This window comes from Coregonus clupeaformis, chromosome 30, assembly GCF_020615455.1.
Source record: "Coregonus clupeaformis isolate EN_2021a chromosome 30, ASM2061545v1, whole genome shotgun sequence".
Lineage (NCBI taxonomy): Eukaryota > Metazoa > Chordata > Actinopteri > Salmoniformes > Salmonidae > Coregonus > Coregonus clupeaformis.
The window spans coordinates 43185039-43204016 of record NC_059221.1 but is presented as its reverse complement, the minus strand read 5'-3'; the positions used below and the strand labels follow the sequence as shown (position 1 = coordinate 43204016).

At 45.7% G+C, this 18978-nt stretch overlaps 2 protein-coding genes across 11 annotated transcripts in view; both read left to right on the top strand.

Annotated features, from left to right (window-relative positions):
* LOC121546030 (laminin subunit beta-2-like) overlaps positions 1 to 1098 on the top strand; it is a 67429-nt gene extending 66331 nt beyond the window's left edge. For both annotated transcript variants that reach the window (XM_045209585.1, XM_045209584.1), the window contains one exon: positions 328 to 1098. In XM_045209585.1, coding sequence (XP_045065520.1) covers positions 328 to 464 — 137 coding nt within the window. In that variant the 3' untranslated portion in view covers positions 465 to 1098. The remainder of the gene's footprint in view (positions 1 to 327) is intronic.
* An 87-nt stretch (positions 1099 to 1185) lies between these two features.
* Positions 1186 to 18978, top strand: part of LOC121546032 (ubiquitin carboxyl-terminal hydrolase 19-like) — a 25575-nt gene continuing 7782 nt past the window's right edge. For 3 of the 9 annotated variants that reach the window (XM_041857013.2, XM_041857021.2, XM_041857020.2), the window contains exons 1-19: positions 1186 to 1945; positions 2936 to 3239; positions 9280 to 9408; positions 9645 to 9781; positions 9953 to 10492; positions 10614 to 10971; positions 11184 to 11343; positions 11446 to 11517; positions 11637 to 11752; positions 13115 to 13332; positions 13579 to 13780; positions 14017 to 14150; positions 15331 to 15504; positions 15707 to 15817; positions 16911 to 17021; positions 17131 to 17373; positions 17501 to 17619; positions 17832 to 17975; positions 18115 to 18443. In XM_041857013.2, coding sequence (XP_041712947.2) covers positions 3089 to 3239; positions 9280 to 9408; positions 9645 to 9781; positions 9953 to 10492; positions 10614 to 10971; positions 11184 to 11343; positions 11446 to 11517; positions 11637 to 11752; positions 13115 to 13332; positions 13579 to 13780; positions 14017 to 14150; positions 15331 to 15504; positions 15707 to 15817; positions 16911 to 17021; positions 17131 to 17373; positions 17501 to 17619; positions 17832 to 17975; positions 18115 to 18443 — 3448 coding nt within the window. In that variant the 5' untranslated portion in view covers positions 1186 to 1945; positions 2936 to 3088. The remainder of the gene's footprint in view (positions 1946 to 2935; positions 3240 to 9279; positions 9409 to 9644; positions 9782 to 9952; positions 10493 to 10613; positions 10972 to 11183; positions 11344 to 11445; positions 11518 to 11636; positions 11753 to 13114; positions 13333 to 13578; positions 13781 to 14016; positions 14151 to 15330; positions 15505 to 15706; positions 15818 to 16910; positions 17022 to 17130; positions 17374 to 17500; positions 17620 to 17831; positions 17976 to 18114; positions 18444 to 18978) is intronic. The other 6 variants (XM_041857014.2, XM_041857019.2, XM_041857018.2 and 3 more) reach the window with 6 other exon arrangements.

Below are 18978 nucleotides of genomic sequence, written 5' to 3'. Positions count from 1 at the left end.
AAAAGATAGCTAGGTGGGACAACCACAGGCATAATAAGTACACTTTTACTCAATAAATTAGTTATCTACTTTAGATAGGAGTCAAGTGCAAGGTTCAGGATTATTATTATTATTATTTTTTGGGGCAGAGGTTGAGGTGAGGAGGGGGATTATTGAAGATACTGTTTGAAGAGGTAGGGTTTCAGGTGCTTACGGAAGCTGTCCTAGCTTCAGGGGGAAGCTGGTTCCACCATTGGGGTGCCAGGACAGGTCTATGTCAGTCAACCAGGTCTGGTTATTCTGAGATAAAACATTAAGATATAAACTTGACATACTTTATATCCACAGAACTAGAGAAAGACTATGAAGAGAACAAGAAAACGTTGGAGGGCAAAGCCCGGCAGCTGGACGGCCTAGAAGACAAGATGAAGGCTATCCTCAACGACATCAACAAACAGATCCAGATCTACAACACCTGTCAGTAACAGCCAGGACCTGGCTGGTCAAACCAACACTGACTGACTGCAGACACTATGTGAAACTACTACTGCTTTACTCTGCTGAGCCTGTAGGGTGTACACTGTATGCTCTCTAGTGGGGGGGGCTCAGTACTGCACCTACAGCCATGAAGGCGCTTGTCCGACTACACTGTAACTGTGCCTTTTGATTGTGAGATTTCACACATCTAATATAACATTGTGTGCCCTCAGTGTATTACTGTGTGACTTTCAACTGAAGGATGGAAGTGCCTCCACATGACATCTACAAAAATAATAATCAATTTGTGTGTAGAATACAAAACATGTGCACATATGTTTGCGCCAAAACTCAGATCACCCCAAAACATTGCCACATTCAGAATATAAATAATGCCAAAAAATTAGTTATATATATAGATTGTTCTGGATAAACAATGAATAAAAGTTATGTGTACCCACTGAGGATGAACAAGGGGATGATCGGTCCCTTTGACATGGTTTCTGATCTCGCCTGGATTAATTGATGGATGTTTGTTCTCTTTAAACCCTACATGAATTCAATGGTTGGTATTGTTTATGTAATTGAGAGAAAGCTTTTTGGAGTTACCTGAAAATATACATTAAAAAAGCATTTCCACCCTCCAGTGTAGGGAAACTGAAATTGTGTGACTAATAAAACTGGAACACCATCACTACACTTAATAAACATGCATTGCATATGCAATGGTGGGGAGAGAGATATGGATCACCTAAGGAGAATATTGTAAAAAATTGTCATGTCAAAACTAGTTCATTTCTTATTCAACATCCCCCTATAATAAACCCCCTATAATAGGCTTGTTTTACTAATCTCATGCTCTGGTTGCATAGCTGCCTACCTGTAGAACCAGCCAAGAAAACCTTTGTCACATTGGCAGAATCTCCACATTGAAAGAATCTCAATTGCACCCTTCTCGCGTCCTCTTGCCTCCTTCTCCAAATACAATTGGAGGAGAAGGTCATAGGGGCGGGACCTTTGGTTTTTTCATCCAAAGGGTTTTGAGAAGGAGGCGAGGAGAGAGGACGCGAGGAGGATACAATTGAGATTATCCCATTGTGAGGGGTTGGTTGCTGCAGTGCCGCCTCAGCCTGCCTGCCTTCAGGAAGTGGTCAGTGTTCTGTGTGGATTTCGGTTCGGACTGTTTTTGTTCCTAAACAAAGTGCGAGTCATTTCGCGTGGGCTGGTAAAGTAATTTAGGTTGAATCGATTTATCGTTTTGTTGTCATTCAAGTCACCTATATTTGATTAAAATATTTCGGAATCTATAAGAGATGGGTCCTGGATAACGAGAATATTCTAGAAACAGCAGAGAGTACGGGGTTTCGATTGCGGGAAGGGATGAGCAGAGGCCCGCGTCCGTCAAGGAGCTTAGCGAGGGCTGAAGTACGGACTCGCCGGCCATTGTGCACAAAGACGGGGAGACGGCACTCAAAATTATACATGTTTTGTAAGTAGTCGGTCATTACTGGCTAGTATATATTTTTTATGTTTAATTATAACAAGTCATGAGGCGCTATTGTCAATATGTATTGTTTGTCTAGCTTGTCAACATAGCTGACTAACATTAGGTAGCTAAATTAGCTAACAAGTTAATGACATTCGCCAGAACCACTAGTAATTTAGCTAGGAAGCTAAAGCTAGTTGGCTAACTGTTGTTAGCTTAGCTAACGTTAGCCGGCTAGCTCGATAGCCAGGTAACGTTTACGTTACATTGGCAATTTATCCATGTCGTTAATGACATTATAGAGATCACCTGTTAACATTTGAACGTTGAATTGTCAGATTTTTGAAGAACTGATTGGCCAATGATCATTGATAGCCAAGTAACTCATTTTAGCATGTTAGCTAGCTACCAAACGTTAAGTAACTGGTCGTCACTAGCTAGCTAACTTGCCGCATGAACATGACGCCATTGCATTGAGGGTAAAGACTGGCAGAAATGTACATGAAGGTGTAATGTTAGGTATACTGTTATAGCCAAATGTGTAAATTAAACAAAAATAGTCTAGCTAGCCACTTAAAGACATTGTAGTTAACGTTTGTTAGCATTGTACCGAAGGTAACGTAATGTTTTCTAGTCACATTGTCTAGCAATCCAGGGTATAACATTCATAGGCAACATCCAAGGCAAAACAGATAGCTAGCTAGATACAGTAGCTAGTATCACACAGTGTTGGGATACTCAATAAGACAGCCACCACAAGTATAAGTATTGCAATGTTTGCAGACAGAATGCAATCTGATCAATGTACAGGAAATGTTTGAAATTTGAGTTTAATCTGAAAGGGGTGAGGTTTAAAATGTGGATGTGTGTAAATGACCTAATTGATCATAGTTCTGTAACCTACTATATACACCACATATCACACTCTTTATGACTCTTACGTAGCTCTGTAACACTCATTCATTACTGTGGTGGTCCCCTGACTCTTCTCAGGACCCCTGATTCTGTTCTGGGAGAGTTCTGACCTGTTACATCGCCAAGATAGCTGGACCGGGCAGAAAGCGGCACACCTCAGAACCAGACCCCAGCAGCGGCAGCAGCAGTGACGCCGGCGACGGGCGGCCCGTGAGCGCCAAGCGCCTGAAGATGGCCAGCAGCAGTGAGTCAGGCCGGCGGAATGGGGGTCGGCGCAGCGCAGATGACAGCACCAGCAAGAAGAAGCAGAAGGACAGGGCCAACCAGGAGAGCAGGGAGGCCAAGCGAGCAGCAGCCGGGGCCAACGCAGAGCACAAGAAAGGTGAGAGGGTTGAAGGGGAGAGATTTGAGGTGTGGTTAACTTGGTAAGGCACGAGGGTACGTCCCTGAGATGTTGCTTTATTAGGATGTGTCGAGTGTTTGCTGAAAGCAAGCCTATTTGACTGCGTTTACACGGGCAGCCAAATTCTGATAATTTTTCCACTAATTGGTCTTTTGACCAATGCATTACTGAGAGCACATTGCCTGCCATACAGGACATCTACAGCACCCGGTGTCACAGGAAGGCCAAAATAATAATCTAGGACCTGAGCCACTGCCTGTTCACCGTTACCATCTAGAAGGTGGAGACAGTACAGGTGCATCAAAGCTGGGACCGAGAGGCTGGAAAAACAGCTTCTATCTCCAGGCCATCCAACTGTTAAATAGTCACCACCAGCCGGCCTCTTCCCAGTACCCTGCCCTGAGTCTTAGTCGCTGTTACTAGCCGGCTACCACCCGGTACTCTACCCTGCACCTTAGAGACTGCTGTCCTATGTACATAGTCATTGAACACTGGTCACTTTTTAATAATCTTTACATACTGTTACCCACTTCATACAGTGAGGGAAAAAAGTATTTGATCCCCTGCTGATTTTGTACGTTTGCCCACTGACAAAGACATTATCAGTCTATAATTTTAATGGTAGGTTTATTTGAACAGTGAGAGACAGAACAACATAAAAAAAATCCAGAAAACGCATGTCAAAAATGTTATAAATTGATTTGCATTTTAATGAGGGAAATAAGTATTTGACCCCTCTGCAAAACATGACTTAGTACTTGGTGGCAAAACCCTTGTTGGCAATCACAGAGGTCAGACGTTTCTTGTAGTTGGCCACCAGGTTTGCAAACATCTCAGGAGGGATTTTGTCCCACTCCTCTTTGCAGATCTTCTCCAAGTCATTAAGGTTTCGAGGCTGACGTTTGGCAACTCAAACCTTCAGCTCCCTCCACAGATTTTCTATGGGATTAAGGTCTGGAGACTGGCTAGGCCACTCCAGGACCTTAATGTGCTTCTTCTTGAGCCACTCCTTTGTTGCCTTGGCCGTGGGTTTTGGGTCATTGTCATGCTGGAATACCCATCCACTACCCATTTTCAATGCCCTGGCTGAGGGAAGGAGGTTCTCACCCAAGATTTGACGGTACATGGCCCCGTCCATCGTCCCTTTGATGCGGTGAAGTTGTCCTGTCCCCTTAGCAGAAAAACACCCCCAAAGCATAATGTTTCCACCTCCATGTTTGACGGTGGGAAGCTGTTCTTGGGGTCGTAGGCAGCATTCCTCCTCCTCCAAACACGGCGAGTTGAGTTGTTGCCAAAGAGCTCAATTTTGGTCTCATCTGACCACAACACTTTCACCCAGTTCTCCTCTGAATCATTCAGATGTTCATTGGTAAACTTCAGACGGCCCTGTATATGTGCTTTCTTGAGCAGGGGGACCTTGCGGGCGCTGCAGGATTTCAGTCCTTCACGGCATAGTGTGTTACCAATTGTTTTCTTGGTGACTATGGTCCCAGCTGCCTTGAGATCATTGACAAGATCCTCCCGTGTAGTTCTGGGCTGATTCCTCACCGTTCTCATGATCATTGCAACTCCACGAGGTGAGATCTTGCATGGAGCCCCAGGCCGAGGGAGATTGACAGTTATTTTGTGTTTCTTCCATTTGCGAATAATCGCACCAACTGTTGTCACCTTCTCACCAAGCTGCTTGGCGATGGTCTTGTAGCCCATTCCAGCCTTGTGTAGGTCTACAATCTTGTCCCTGACATCCTTGGAGAGCTCTTTGGTCTTGGCCATGGTGGAGAGTTTGGAATCTGATTGATTGCTTCTGTGGACAGGTGTCTTTTATACAGGTAACAAGCTGAGATTAGGAGCACTCCCTTTAAGTGTGCTCCTAATCTCAGCTCATTACCTGTATAAAAGACACCTGGGAGCCAGAAATCTTTCTGATTGAGAGGGGGTCACATACTTATTTCCCTCATTAAAATGCAAATCAATTTATAACATGTGTTTTTCTGGATTTTTTTGTTGTCATTCTGTCTCTCACTGTTCAAATAAACCTACCATTACAATTATAGACTGATCATTTCTTTGTCAGTGGGCAAACGTACAAAATCAACAGGGGATCAAATACTTTTTCCCCTCACTGTATGTACAGTGGGGGAAAAAAGTATTTAGTCAGCCACCAATTGTGCAAGTTCTCCCACTAAAAAGATGAGAGAGGCCTGTAATTTTCATCATAGGTACACGTCAACTATGACAGACAAAATGAGAAAAAAATCCTGAAAATCACATTGTAGGATTTTTAATGAATTTATTTGCAAATTATGGTGGAAAATAAGTATTTGGTCAATAACTAAAGTTTCTCAATACTTTGTTATATACCCTTTGTTGGCAATGACACAGGTCAAACGTTTTCTGTAAGTCTTCACAAGGTTTTCACACACTGTTGCTGGTATTTTGGCCCATTCCTCCATGCAGATCTTCTCTAGAGCAGTGATGTTTTGGGGCTGTCGCTGGGCAACACGGACTTTCAACTCCCTCCAAAGATTTTCTATGGGGTTGAGATCTGGAGACTGGCTTGGCCACTCCAGGACCTTGAAATGCTTCTTACGAAGCCACTCCTTCGTTGCCCGGGCGCTGTGTTTGGGATCATTGTCATGCTGAAAGACCCAGCCACGTTTCATCTTCACTGCCCTTGCTGATGGAAGGAGGTTTTCACTCAAAATCTCACGATACATGGCCCCATTCATTCTTTCCTTTACACAGATCAGTCGTCCTGGTCCCTTTGCAGAAAAACAGCCCCAAAGCATGATGTTTCCACCCCCATGCTTCACAGTAGGTATGGAGTTCTTTGGATGCAACTCAGCATTCTTTGTCCTCCAAACACGACGAGTTGAGTTTTTACCAAAAAGTTATATTTTGGTTTCATCTGACCATATGACATTCTCCCAATCCTCTTCTGGATCATCCAAATGTACTCTAGCAAACTTCAGACGGGCCTGGACATGTACTGGCTTAAGCAGGGGGACACGTCTGGCACTGCAGGATTTGAGTCCCTGGCGGCGTAGTGTGTTACTGATGGTAGGCTTTGTTACTTTGGTCCCAGCTCTCTGCAGGTCATTCACTAGGTCCCCCCCGTGTGGTTCTGGGATTTTTTGCTCACCGTTCTTGTGATCATTTTGACCCCACGGGGTGAGATCTTGCGTGGAGCCCCAGATCGAGGGAGATTATCAGTGGTCTTGTATGTCTTCCATTTCCTAATAATTGCTCCCACAGTTGATTTCTTCAAACCAAGCTGCTTACCTATTGCAGATTCAGTCTTCCCAGCCTGGTGCAGGTCTACAATTTTGTTTCTGGTGTCCTTTGACAGCTCTTTGGTCTTGGCCATAGTGGAGTTTGGAGTGTGACTGTTTGAGGTTGTGGACAGGTGTCTTTTATTCTGATAACAAGTTCCAACAGGTGCCATTAATACAGGTAACGAGTGGAGGACAGAGGAGCCTCTTAAAGAAGAAGTTACAGGTCTGTGAGAGCCAGAAATCTTGCTTGTTTGTAGGTGACCAAATACTTATTTTCCACCATAATTTGCAAATAATTCATTAAAAATCCTACAATGTGATTTTCTGGAATTTTTTTCTCAATTTGTCTGTCATAGTTGACGTGTACCTATGATGAAAATTACAGGCCTCTCTCATCTTTTTAAGTGGGAGAACTTGCTCAATTGGTGGCTGACTAAATTCTTTTTTCCCCCACTATATACTGTATTCTAGTCAAGGTTCGTCCTATACAACTACTGCTGTAAACACCTTTTCTATTCATATACTGTCTATTCACACCATTATATTTATTTATACTCCGCATCTAACATTGCTCGTTCTGATATTTATTTACATTTTGGGGATTGGGGATTTGTTTTGTATTGTTGGGTGTTACTGCACTGTTGGAGCTAGAAACATAAGCATTTCCCTGCACCTGCGATAACATATGCAAAATATATGTATGTGACTATTTTTGATTTGGCCAATCACATCAGATCTTTTCACATCAGGTCTTTAAAAAAATATATGTTATTGAGCTGATCTGATTTGTCAAAAGACCAGTTGGGGGTGGGGAATATCAGAATTGGGCTACCTGTTTAAACACAGCCCTTATGTTGAGCATATATTTTAATTTGTGTATGACATAACATCTCAATGTAAAAACCTGATGATAAATGGGGGTGACTCGAGGTGTTGAACGGTACTTCAAGTTTGCATTGTGTCATCTATGCAGTGTTTGCCTTTAGCGAAGAGGCAACACATTTTTGTTTAACATCCTCCAGTAAGATGTTAGTCATTTGCAGCCTTCTCTTTCATTGTAGAATATAGAACAGGTCATGTAACATGTTTGTGTAGGCCTCATGTCTTTTCTTTGTGTTACAATGCGTCATCTTCGGTCATGTTGCTTTCAGTTTGTAATGGAACAATGGTATGTGAAAGATGGCTCTGTTTATCCTCACAGGTAAACATGCGGATGCAAGAAATATCACTTCCCATAACCCCTTGAAGAAGAACTTGAACATATTATACTGAGTAAGAATATCTAGTACAAGACCCACTGCTGAGTAAATGTACAGCAGCTATCAAATTGTATTGGTCACATACACATATTTAGCAAATGTTATTGCGGGTGTAGCGAAATGCTTATAAGAAATAATATTTTCTTCTGGGCTAATAATTTAAGAAATAACACACACAAACAAAAAACTGCAAAGTTGCTTAGGAGCTAGAAGCAGAGCTGCCATGCCTGTCGGCGGCATCTTGCATGTCTAAGTATTGTGTCTGAAATTGAGATGTGATCGCTGATTGAGTGAGCTCATGCATGATCACCAGCCATTCATGTTTGCTAATACAGTGTGGCCAATAGCGTGGTTTTAGAGGCCGCCCTCTTGCTAAATGCATATAGGGGAAACACTGGCTAATAGCTGCTGTAGGTAGGTATCATGTGCTGATGCTGAAGAGTTGTAATCCTAGCTGATGTAAGGCCAGACCTAGGGAAACAGGCTTTGTCAAGGTCACGAGAGAAAGCTGCTGTGCCTCTTCCTGCTCTGCTCTCTCCGACCAGAACACATTAGCCCATTCAATTCAGAGGGCTGACCGGCCGGCATGAGTCTCCACCCACACAGCATCCTCCTCTTGCCTCATCTAGCTACCCTCGGTCCCATTGTCCACACTATATCCTTTGTGTCCTTCCAATGCCTTGGCTGTTGTCTATGCCATTCACTGATACGCACCGAGCACCTCCCCAGTTTCTTTCATATTTTAGCGGTGTAACACATCAGTAAAATACATATCATACTTTCAATGTATATGTAACTATGTGCAAGTGACAGGCCGTTCAACAATTTATAGAAACCACAAGTGAAAGACACCACGGACTACCCTATTGGTAAGAGTAATTTGGCAGTTTGTTCAAAGAAGGACAAATGTCAATACTATGGAAAAATCATAGTGGACCGTAGCAGGGTTTATGGAGAGGGGGGTCACATGGAATACAACCTGACTGGGATCCCAGCTGTAGAGGGTGCGGTGTTGCCTGGGTCATTCTACAGCTTGTGTGTGTGAGAGCGGTTCAGGAAGGAGAGGGAGAGAGAGGCTCAGGAAGGAGGAGAGGGGGAGATAATTGTATACAGTATGTGTGTGAGAGGGGGGAAATAAACGAGATAGTCTGTAGTAATGGTGAACATGAGCTCTGTAGTAGACTGAGCTGAACTCGCATACATGGCACATGCATGACCTGAAAAATACCGGGTTACCCGGGAGAAAAGTGATTTATTCTCGGGATGGAACATTTTTGTAAAATATTCAACCCTAATCTAGTCCTCTGAGACAAACTATGCTGATCTGTTGTAGACCATTCTAGGTTGATTTGTGTACTTGCCTAGCACCGTCACAGCATGTGCTATGGACAAAGTGTTCTATTTTGCAGGTGATCCTTGTGGTATGCTGAGTGTGGTAGGCCTCTGACAGACTGTTTTTGTCTCTGCTCGTTCGGTGCTGTGTAGATGTGTTTGTGGACTGGAAGCAGAATGCAAATGAGGTGATCGTGAGGCTGCGCTGTGGAGACGGGGTGCAGAGGGTGGAGGACGTCGCCACTACCTTCACCGACACGGACTGTCAGGCCCACTTCCCAGGTCAGATCACAAGCTACACACACCTCAAACTAACTAGGCCACCTACATGTCTTTATAGCCCAAGTGTATGTGATGCTTGTATAGGCTACATGTCCGTTTTAAGTGTGTATGTGCGGAGATGGCGTTTGAATGAGGGAGTGTGTGTACGTGTCTTTGATCTGCATGGCGTTTAGTCTTTCACTGTGACCATGCAGCATTCGAGCTAGTCTGATGGCCCGTGACTGCTCTCTCTTCAGATGGGCGCCAGTGGGACTGTCATCTGCATGAGGAGATTGAGGGCTCCTGCAGCAAAGTGCAGTACAAAGAGAAGGGTGGCTTCCTCCTTCTGGTCATGCACAAGAAGATCCCCTTCCACTCCTGGCCTTCCCTTATGGTGAGTCTGCCAGCAGCCCTCCCTGCTGTAATTGAGCATATGGGTCTCTCATGCAATAGCATCAACTGCCATCTTTTTGTATGCCTATTGCCTATCCCTTACGAAGGTTTCAACACAATTCCTAAAGCAATACATAGAAAATCTGCAACATTTTGTGTCTTCTCTCTGTAGCAAAATAAAAAAGAGAAGCAGCCTGTGAACGTGGAGGCCAAGAACGGCAAAGACCAGAAACAGCCGCCGCTGGTAAAGCCGCTGGTAAAGCCAGAGAAATCTGTCCCGGAGATGGCAGACAAGCCCAAACTGTCCACCCAGCCTTCTGCTCCACCGGCACAGAGCGAACAGAGGCGTAGCAAAGCAGAGCGCGGTGTCAAACGCACCATGAACAACAAACCAGCTGACAGGCCGGAGGCTGGGGTGAAGGCTGCAGAAGAGGGGCAGACCAAGCCTGTCAGTGTCAGTAAAGGGGACCTGCCTCAGGAGCCCAGTGCCAAGCGCACCGTCCGTCCCCCAAAGGACCCCACCTCAGATACACCCAGGGATACACACCCCAAGTCCACAGCCAATGGGAAACCACACAGCCCCACTGCCACTGGCCGGGACCCACAGACATCTACAGCTGGTGACAATCGAGCTGAGCTGCTAGGAAACGGCCATGAGGGTACAACACCTGAGGTAGCCGTCAGCCACACGCAGCAGGAGTTGAAAATTCAGGTGAGTCCCAGTTTCTCTAGACTGCACCATCTCACCAGGCACTGAGTACTGTGTGGGTTCAAATGTGTTTGTGATTATCTGCTGCTCTGCATCTGATTGTAAACGCCCATTATTGTTTTAGATGGAGGATAAGAAGGCCCCAGAGTCTGATTTCAAGGCTGGGGCAGAAGAGGTAATCGTACCGGCAGCCACTGTGTCCACTGCTGGGTTCAGCCCCAAGGCTGGAGCCTCCACAAACACCAACAGAACAGAGAGGCCAGGGGAGGCTGAGAGGACTGACTCTGAGACGCTAGTGAGAGCGTCTCAGAATGAGGCTGACCAGGCCACTGAGAGACTAACACCAACCAAACAGTCAGGATCAGGGGAGCCTATGACTGCAACACCCACCAAGCAGGCTGATTCCCCCAGCAGCAGCAGCACAGAGGAGGAGAAGAGGGACAGGTCTAAAGAGGAACCTCTGGAGATGAAGCAGGAGGATGGTCAGTGGACATCTCAAAAGGACGCTGAAATTCACTAATCTGATTTGAAGTGAACATTTTTGTCACGCAAATAATTTGTCAGGATAGCTCAATGCAGAAACATGGCTATAGTACTGTGGTTTGTGAGAGAAATGACAGATCAGTTGCCGTGAGGATAGAGTCCGTGGTCTGCATACAGTGATCTGAAACGTGACGCTGTGGTTATCTTTTAGCAGTTCCAGAGCCAATGGTGAACCTGAAGTTGCTGAAGAACGACTCGTACGAGAAAGGGACAGACCTGATGGTGGTCAACGTGTACATGAAGGGCATCTTCAGAGAGACGGTCAGGGTGATCTTCAGGGAACAGGACTTCACACTCCTCTTCCAGACCAGGTAACTTAGTCCTTCTGACCTTTCACCTCGGTGGCCTTAGTGGATCTTAATTACATTTTAGTGGTGTTTCCGGCTTACTGAACCCTCTTCCCTTTCAAACAGCGATGCAAATTTCTTGCGCCTTCATGCAGACTGCGGAGCGAATACGGTCTTTAAGTGGCAAGTCAAACTCAGGTAAGACTTCGAAGTCCAACTTGGTCTGTGAGTTTGTGGCATTTCTATTGATATGTTTACACGGCCCCTTGGTTTTCATTGAGACCATGAGTCTGACAAGCTGGGATCCTCTGTTGCAGGAACCTCATCCAGCCTGAGCAGTCTACGTACGCCTTCACCCCGTCCCGTTTAGACATCACCCTGAAGAAGAGGCACAGCCAGCGCTGGGGGGGCCTGGAGGCCCCCACAACACAAGGTCTTCCTGCTGCCTGGCTTCTACTGCACACGTTATAGACATCTGTTACACTAGCTGTCACACAGTTTGAAATATAGCAGGCCCTTATAAATATTACACACACAATGGCTTCCACACAAATGTATTAACTGACTTACTTTATATTGCTGTTTGAGGAGCACACTGACTGGCCGCGTTTCAGTTGAACCAATTGACTGTAACTGACTGTAGGTCTAACCAGTATCCTAGGAAACCATTAGAGCTTGTCCTAATGTGTCTTTAAGCATGTGAATTACGTGGGAGGGTTGATACCAGGATGTGTGGACCTAATATATGAGTGTACAAAACATCAAGAACACCTGCTCTTTCCATGACATAGACTGACCAGGTGAAAGCTATGATCCCTTATTGATGTCACTTGTTAAATCCACTTCAGTCAGTGTAGATGAAGGGGAGGAGACAAGTTAAAGAAGGATTTTTAAGCCTTGAGACAATTGAGACATGGATTGTGTATGTGTGCCATTCAGAGGGTGAATGGGCAAGACAAAATTATTAACATTTACATTACATTTACGTCATTTAGCAGACGCTCTTATCCAGAGCGACTTACAAATTGGTGCATTCACCTTATAGCCAGTGGGACAACCACTTTACAATGTTTTTTTTTTTTTAAGTGCCTTTGAACGTGTTGTGGTAGTAGGTGCCAGACGCACCGGTTTGCGCCAAGAACTGCAACGCTGCTGGGTTTTTCACTCTCAACAGTTTCCCGTGTGTATCAAGAATGGTCCACCACCCTAAGGACGTCCAGCCAACTTGACACAACTGTGGGAAGCATTTGAGTCATGGGCCAGCATCTCTGTGGAACACTTTCGACACCTTGTAGAGTCCAATGCCCCGATTTTAATTTAGGCTGTTCTGAGGGCAACTCAATGTTAGGAAGGTGTTCCTAAAGTTTGATCTACTCAGTGTATAAATGTTATGCGTGACTGTGATAGGCAGGCATGTGGGTGTTTTTACATTCAAGGCAGCACTACGGACAGGAATCTGAGCACTGAAACTAATCCAGTAACTCAGTGTGCTGCTCTCACAAGCCAACGGGTCTGAGTGTCAGTGCGCTAGGTTATGTCCTTAACTTGTAATATCTGTCATTTTACTGGTGCTAGTATCTCTTGATATACTTTACAATGCTAGTAGGCATAGATGTAGTTGGTGTACTACTTTTACAAGTTTTCCAGCAGGTAGGCACTGTCATGTATCTAGTAGTGAATTAAAGGAATCTCAAGTGCACAGGGCCATTCCGTTCACTTGGCCGTATGCAATGTGCTTCTCTTGGTCCTGACAGTCGTTTGTCGTTGACCACAAGCTCATCCTCCTCTGTTTAAGGTGCAGTGGGTGGCGCCAAGGTTGCTGTGCCCTCCGGACCGTCCTCTCAGACGAGTCAGCCGGGCAGCAGCCAGCACACCCTCCCTGCCAAGGAGGAGCCCCCCCGGGTGGGGGAGGAGAAACCCAAGCCCCCTCGGACAGAGGACGGAGTCCTGGACAGTGTGTCAGCCCGCACCGTCTCAGACCATGTCCCCATCAAACAGGAGCCTGTAGTCACGGTGAGGGGGGAGAGAGAGAGAGAGAGAGAGGGGGGAGAGAGAGAATAATGAGTAGGGGGAAGGAATCAGATTTCTTTATCATGTTATCCTATGGCCTTGAGGGTTGGTGTTTTTCCAGGCCACTGTGCTTCTGCTTTGCTTGCTCTTTGGGGTTTTAGGCTGGGTATCAGTACAGCACTTGTGGCAACTGCTGATGTAAAAAGGGCTTTATAAAGTTGATTTGATTCATGGAATTTCATCCCTAAGCCCAAGCCCACCTGCATGGTCCAGCCCATGACCCACGCTCCTCCTGCTGGCAGCCAGCGCAGCGTTGAGGAGGAGGAAGAGGAGGAGGAGAAGGTGTGTCTGCCAGGCTTCACAGGCCTGGTCAACCTGGGCAACACCTGCTTCATGAACAGTGTCATCCAGTCTCTGTCCAACACCCGGGAACTCAGGGACTACTTTCATGGTCAGCTCCTCTGATCTTCATCTTTCCTCCTGTCTGTCATTCGTTGTTTAAGCTGATCACTTTTTAAAATCCTTTATGAAATATGTCTCTGGAGATGTAAATATAAAAATGAAATGTAACGTTGTAGGGAATAAAGTATTTTCTAATAAAAAATGTTTCAACATGCAAGTCAATTTATGAAACTTCAGTGACTGATATTAAACCACATTAACTGTGTTCTCTCCCCGTCTTTGCAGACCGGGCTTTTGAGAATGAGATCAACTGTAATAACCCGTTGGGGACAGGTGGTCGGCTGGCCATCGGGTTCGCTGTGCTGCTGCGGGCGTTGTGGAAGGGTACCCACCATGCTTTCCAGCCCTCTAAGTTAAAGGTGACAATCCACTCTCCTGAGAGTCCTGTCTTTAACTCCCTCCTGTTATTTAATAATATATAATAGTATAATATATGCCATTTAGCAGATGCCCAAATAACCCAAATCGCCTTAGTCTTGCATGAATACATTTGTACATATGCGTGGTCCTGGGAATTGAACCCACTATCCTTGCGTTGGAAGTGCCATTCTCTACCAACTGAGCTACCACAACACCATCATGCCCTCCACACGGATTTAAACCAAGCACCCAGTATTAGGGTTACAGTACAGCCTTTAGTCTTCTCATCTTGTCTCCAGGTGATCGTGGCCAGTAAGATGTTTTGGCTTTATTCTCCAGGCGATCGTGGCCAGTAAGATGTTTTGGCTTTATTCTCCAGGTGATCGTGGCCAGTAAGATGTTTTGGCTTTATTCTCCAGGTGATCGTGGCCAGTAAGATGTTTTGGCTTTATTCTCCAGGCGATCGTGGCCAGTAAGATGTTTTGGCTTTATTCTCCAGGTGATCGTGGCCAGTAAGATGTTTTGGCTTTATTCTCCAGGCGATCGTGGCCAGTAAGATGTTTTGGCTTTATTCTCCAGGCGATCGTGGCCAGTAAGATGTTTTGGCTTTATTCTCCAGGCGATCGTGGCCAGTAAGATGTTTTGGCTTTATTCTCCAGGTGGTCGTGGCCAGTAAGATGTTTTGGCTTTATTCTCCAGGCGATCGTGGCCAGTAAGATGTTTTGGCTTTATTCTCCAGGCGATCGTGGCCAGTAAGATGTTTTGGCTTTATTCTCCAGGTGATCGTGGCCAGTAAGATGTTTTGGCTTTATTCTCCAGGCGATCGTGGCCAGTAAGATGTTTTGGCTTTATTCTCCAGGCGATCGTGGCCAGTAAGATGTTTTGGCTTTATTCTCCAGGCGATCGTGGCCAGTAAGATGTTTTGGCTTTATTCTCCAGGCGATCGTGGCCAGTAAGATGTTTTGGCTTTATTCTCCAGGCGATCGTGGCCAGTAAGATGTTTTGGCTTTATTCTCCAGGCGATCGTGGCCAGTAAGATGTTTTGGCTTTATTCTCCAGGCGATCGTGGCCAGTAAGATGTTTTGGCTTTATTCTCCAGGTGATCGTGGTCAGTAAGATGTTTTGGCTTTATTCTCCAGGCGATCGTGGCCAGTAAGATGTTTTGTCTTTATTCTCCAGGCGATCGTGGCCAGTAAGGCCAGTCAGTTTACAGGCTATGCCCAGCACGATGCCCAGGAGTTCATGGCCTTCCTCCTGGATGGGCTCCACGAAGACCTGAACCGCATCCAGAACAAGCCCTACACAGAGACGGTGGACTCAGACGGACGGCTGGACGAGGTGGGTGAAATAGAGGTTTGAGCAGCACCATACTCAATTAATCAATTTTTTTTTATAAAGGCCTTTTTACATCAGCAGATGACACAAAGTGCTTTACAGAGACCCAGCCTAAAACCCCAAACGGCAATCAATACAGAGGCAGTCGTACTCATAACGACACTGCTGTGTCACGGTTCCCTTCAGGTCCAGTTGTGACATGGTGTGTCTGTTTTAACAGGTGGTGGCAGATGAGGCGTGGCAGAGGCACAAGATGAGAAACGACTCGTTCATTGTAGACCTCTTCCAGGGCCAGTACAAATCCAAGCTTGTCTGCCCCATGTGCACCAAGGTAAGACACAAACAGGGGAATTATTGCAATTCCCAATAACACCTGTCTGACTATATCTGGGTGTTCATGTTCAACTGTGTTTTTTTTTTATTGAGGCTCAGTGGGACTGGGAGGTGTTTCTGGTCTTTCAGTTTATCAGTCAAACTCACTGGGATGAAACCACATAGTACTTCTGTTTGCTACGGCCGTCCACTCCTGAAAACAGACCCTGACTGTTGTTTTTAGGCATGTCTGCCCCTTAGGTGTCATGATAATGGGCATTTAACCCCCTAAGATCGATGTCTGCTGAAATCGAATTAGCATAATAATAACAAATCCCCATAAAGATCTGTTAGTTTAAGCTAAAGGTATCAGTTTTTTTTTTGCATTGGATGCGTCTGAATCCGCTGCATTCGACTATGTCGCACTTCCGCATCTCGCGGTGAAAGGTGACAAAGCTAGAGCGGTGTTTGTCAGACCATGAGACATCCCGAAAACTGGTCTTCTCGCAGAATCGTCTGTAACATCCAAACCGTTTGGGCTACACTAAAATGTGAGATTCTCACGAAGATGTACATGTCGGTTGTTTTGCTCTAGGACGCCCACAGGCCTCACAAGACTCGTCTGAAGGTCCCCCGGTAACAGTTGAAAAAATGAATGGAAGTATACTGTATATGGAGACTGTTTAGTGCCAAAAATATGGGTTTAAATACATGTGCTAAAAGCAGTAAGACCCCCCCCAAAAAAAATTAATTCATCAAATATATATATTTTTCAAAATCAAATAGCTAATTGATCCTTGGTATGACCTTCTTAAAACAATTCCATATAGCTTAGTAGAAACCCCCCTCCCCTGGTTTAGACAGGGCTTAGACTCTGAGTTAATATGATGCAGATGATTTGAGACTTGGGGCCTGGCTGTTAAGCTGCAATGGAGGGAAACCTAATTCAGTAATGGAGAAAAATGGACCCATCAGAGTTATTAGACGAATTGAGGATTGGTGTTGGTGGCTGGCTGTGTTGTAGTGGAAGTAACTCATTTCTTTAGTGCTGCGATAGGAAGTTCTACTTGACCTGTTTTGAAAAGTTCAAATGTCCTTCCCTCTCTCTCTAGGTTTCCATAACCTTTGACCCCTTCCTCTACCTTCCCGTGCCCCTGCCCCAGAAGCAGAAGGTCCTCACAGTGTTCTACTTTGCTAAAGAGCCTCACAAGAAACCTATGAAGGTAAGATGACATATTGGTTTCATTCAGATAGCAGATGGCTTCGGTTTATTATTTGATTTGACTGATTTATTTGACCAAGTCTGCTTCCTCTGATTCTGGTGTGTGTCAGTTCCTTGTGAGTGTGAGTAAAGATAACTCGAGCACAGCTGAGGTCCTGGAGTCCATCTCTAGGAGTGTGAGGATCAAGGCAGAGAACCTGAGACTGGCTGAGGTAGTGAAGAGTCGCTTCCATCGGATCTTCCTCCCATCCCACTCCCTGGACACAGTCTCCTCCTCAGACATGCTCTTCTGCTTCGAGGTGCTGTCTAAAGAGCTGGCCAAGGAGAGGGTGGTGCTGCTCAGAGTCCAGCAGGTAAATGTCCAGCAGCCTTCCTTGCCGTCCTATTCGAACCTTCCGGAACTATAACACAAGTCCCTAGTGTGTTACCTAGTGTCTGTCTCTGTGTTCAGCTCATCTGTCTCCCTGTCCCCCCGTCCAGAGGCCTCAGGTCCCCAGTATCCCAATCTCTAAGTGTGCTGCCTGCCTGAAGCCTCCTCTCTCGGAGGAAGAGAAACTGAAGCGCTGCACCCGCTGCTACCGTGTTGGCTACTGCAACCAGTGAGTCAACACACTAAATAAATGTCTGCTGCCTGGCGCTAATGACAGAGGCAATTAATGAGCAATTAATGAGGAAATATCCCAATAATAACACACAATGACACAGGATAACTATTTCAGAACTATTTCCTGTTCTCCTAAATGATTCATGAATAAAAAATGAATCTGTTTAGTTTTTAATCCAACCTAACTTTTTTTCCTTCATGTTTCAGAGTTTGCCAGAAAAAACATTGGTCCAACCACAAGGTTCTGTGTCGCCCCAACATGGAGAATGTGGGGCTTCCCTTCCTGGTCAGCGTCCCTGAGTCCAGACTCACCTACGCCCGTCTGTCCCAGCTGCTGGAAGGATACTCAAGGTACCATTGGGATCGCATGGAATTGATGGATGATATGAATGCTGCTCTTTAGATGTCAATACAACTTGCTGCTTTGACATTTTTGGACTGTCACCTGATTACAATGTGGTCTCACCCTTTTCCCCATATCTCTGTATAGGTATTCGGTGAACGTGTTCCAGCCTCCCTTTCAGTCTGGCAGGACGTCCCCAGAGGTCCTCCAGTGCCGGGCTGACCTTCCTCCTCCAGCAGAGATCTCTGAAGGTGTGGGGCCAGGGGATGAGGCCAGGGGCGTTGGGGGTGGGGCAGGGGACTCTGAGCAGGAGAGCTCCTCTCTGGTCCCTGAGTCTCCACTCTCAGCCGGAGACCCAGACGCCCTCTCCACCCACACCACAGACTCAGGTTTCATTGAGCCCTCCTCTGGCTCCCAGGACTCCCAGGGAGAGAAGGAGACCTCCTGTGAGAAGGCTGTCAGGCCAGAAGGTAAAGGCAAGCATCTCAACATCTCAATAGTATGAGATTTCTCAACTGATCATATGGAGAAATATTTTTTTCACCTGATCATAGATACACTATATATATACAAAATTATGTGGACACTCCTTCAAATTAGTGGATTCTGCTATTTCAGCCACACCCGTTGCTGATGGGTGTATAAAATCGAGCACACAGCCATGCAATCTCCAGAGTAAAACATTGGCAGTAGAATGGCCTTACTGAAGAGCTCAGTGACTTTCAACGTGGCACCGTCATAGGATGCCACCTTTCCAACAAGTCAGTTTGTCAAATTTCTGCCCTGCTAGAGCCGCCACGGTCAACTGTAAGTGCTGTTATTGAGAAGTGGAAACGTCTAGGAGCAACAACGGCTCAGCCGTGAAGTGGTAGGCCACACAAGCTCACAGAACGGGACCACCGAGTGGTGAAGCACGTACCACGTAAAAATCGTCTGTCCTCGGTTGCAACGTCAGCACAAGAACTGTTCATCGGGAGCCAAGCAGCAGCACACAAGCCTAAGGTCACCATT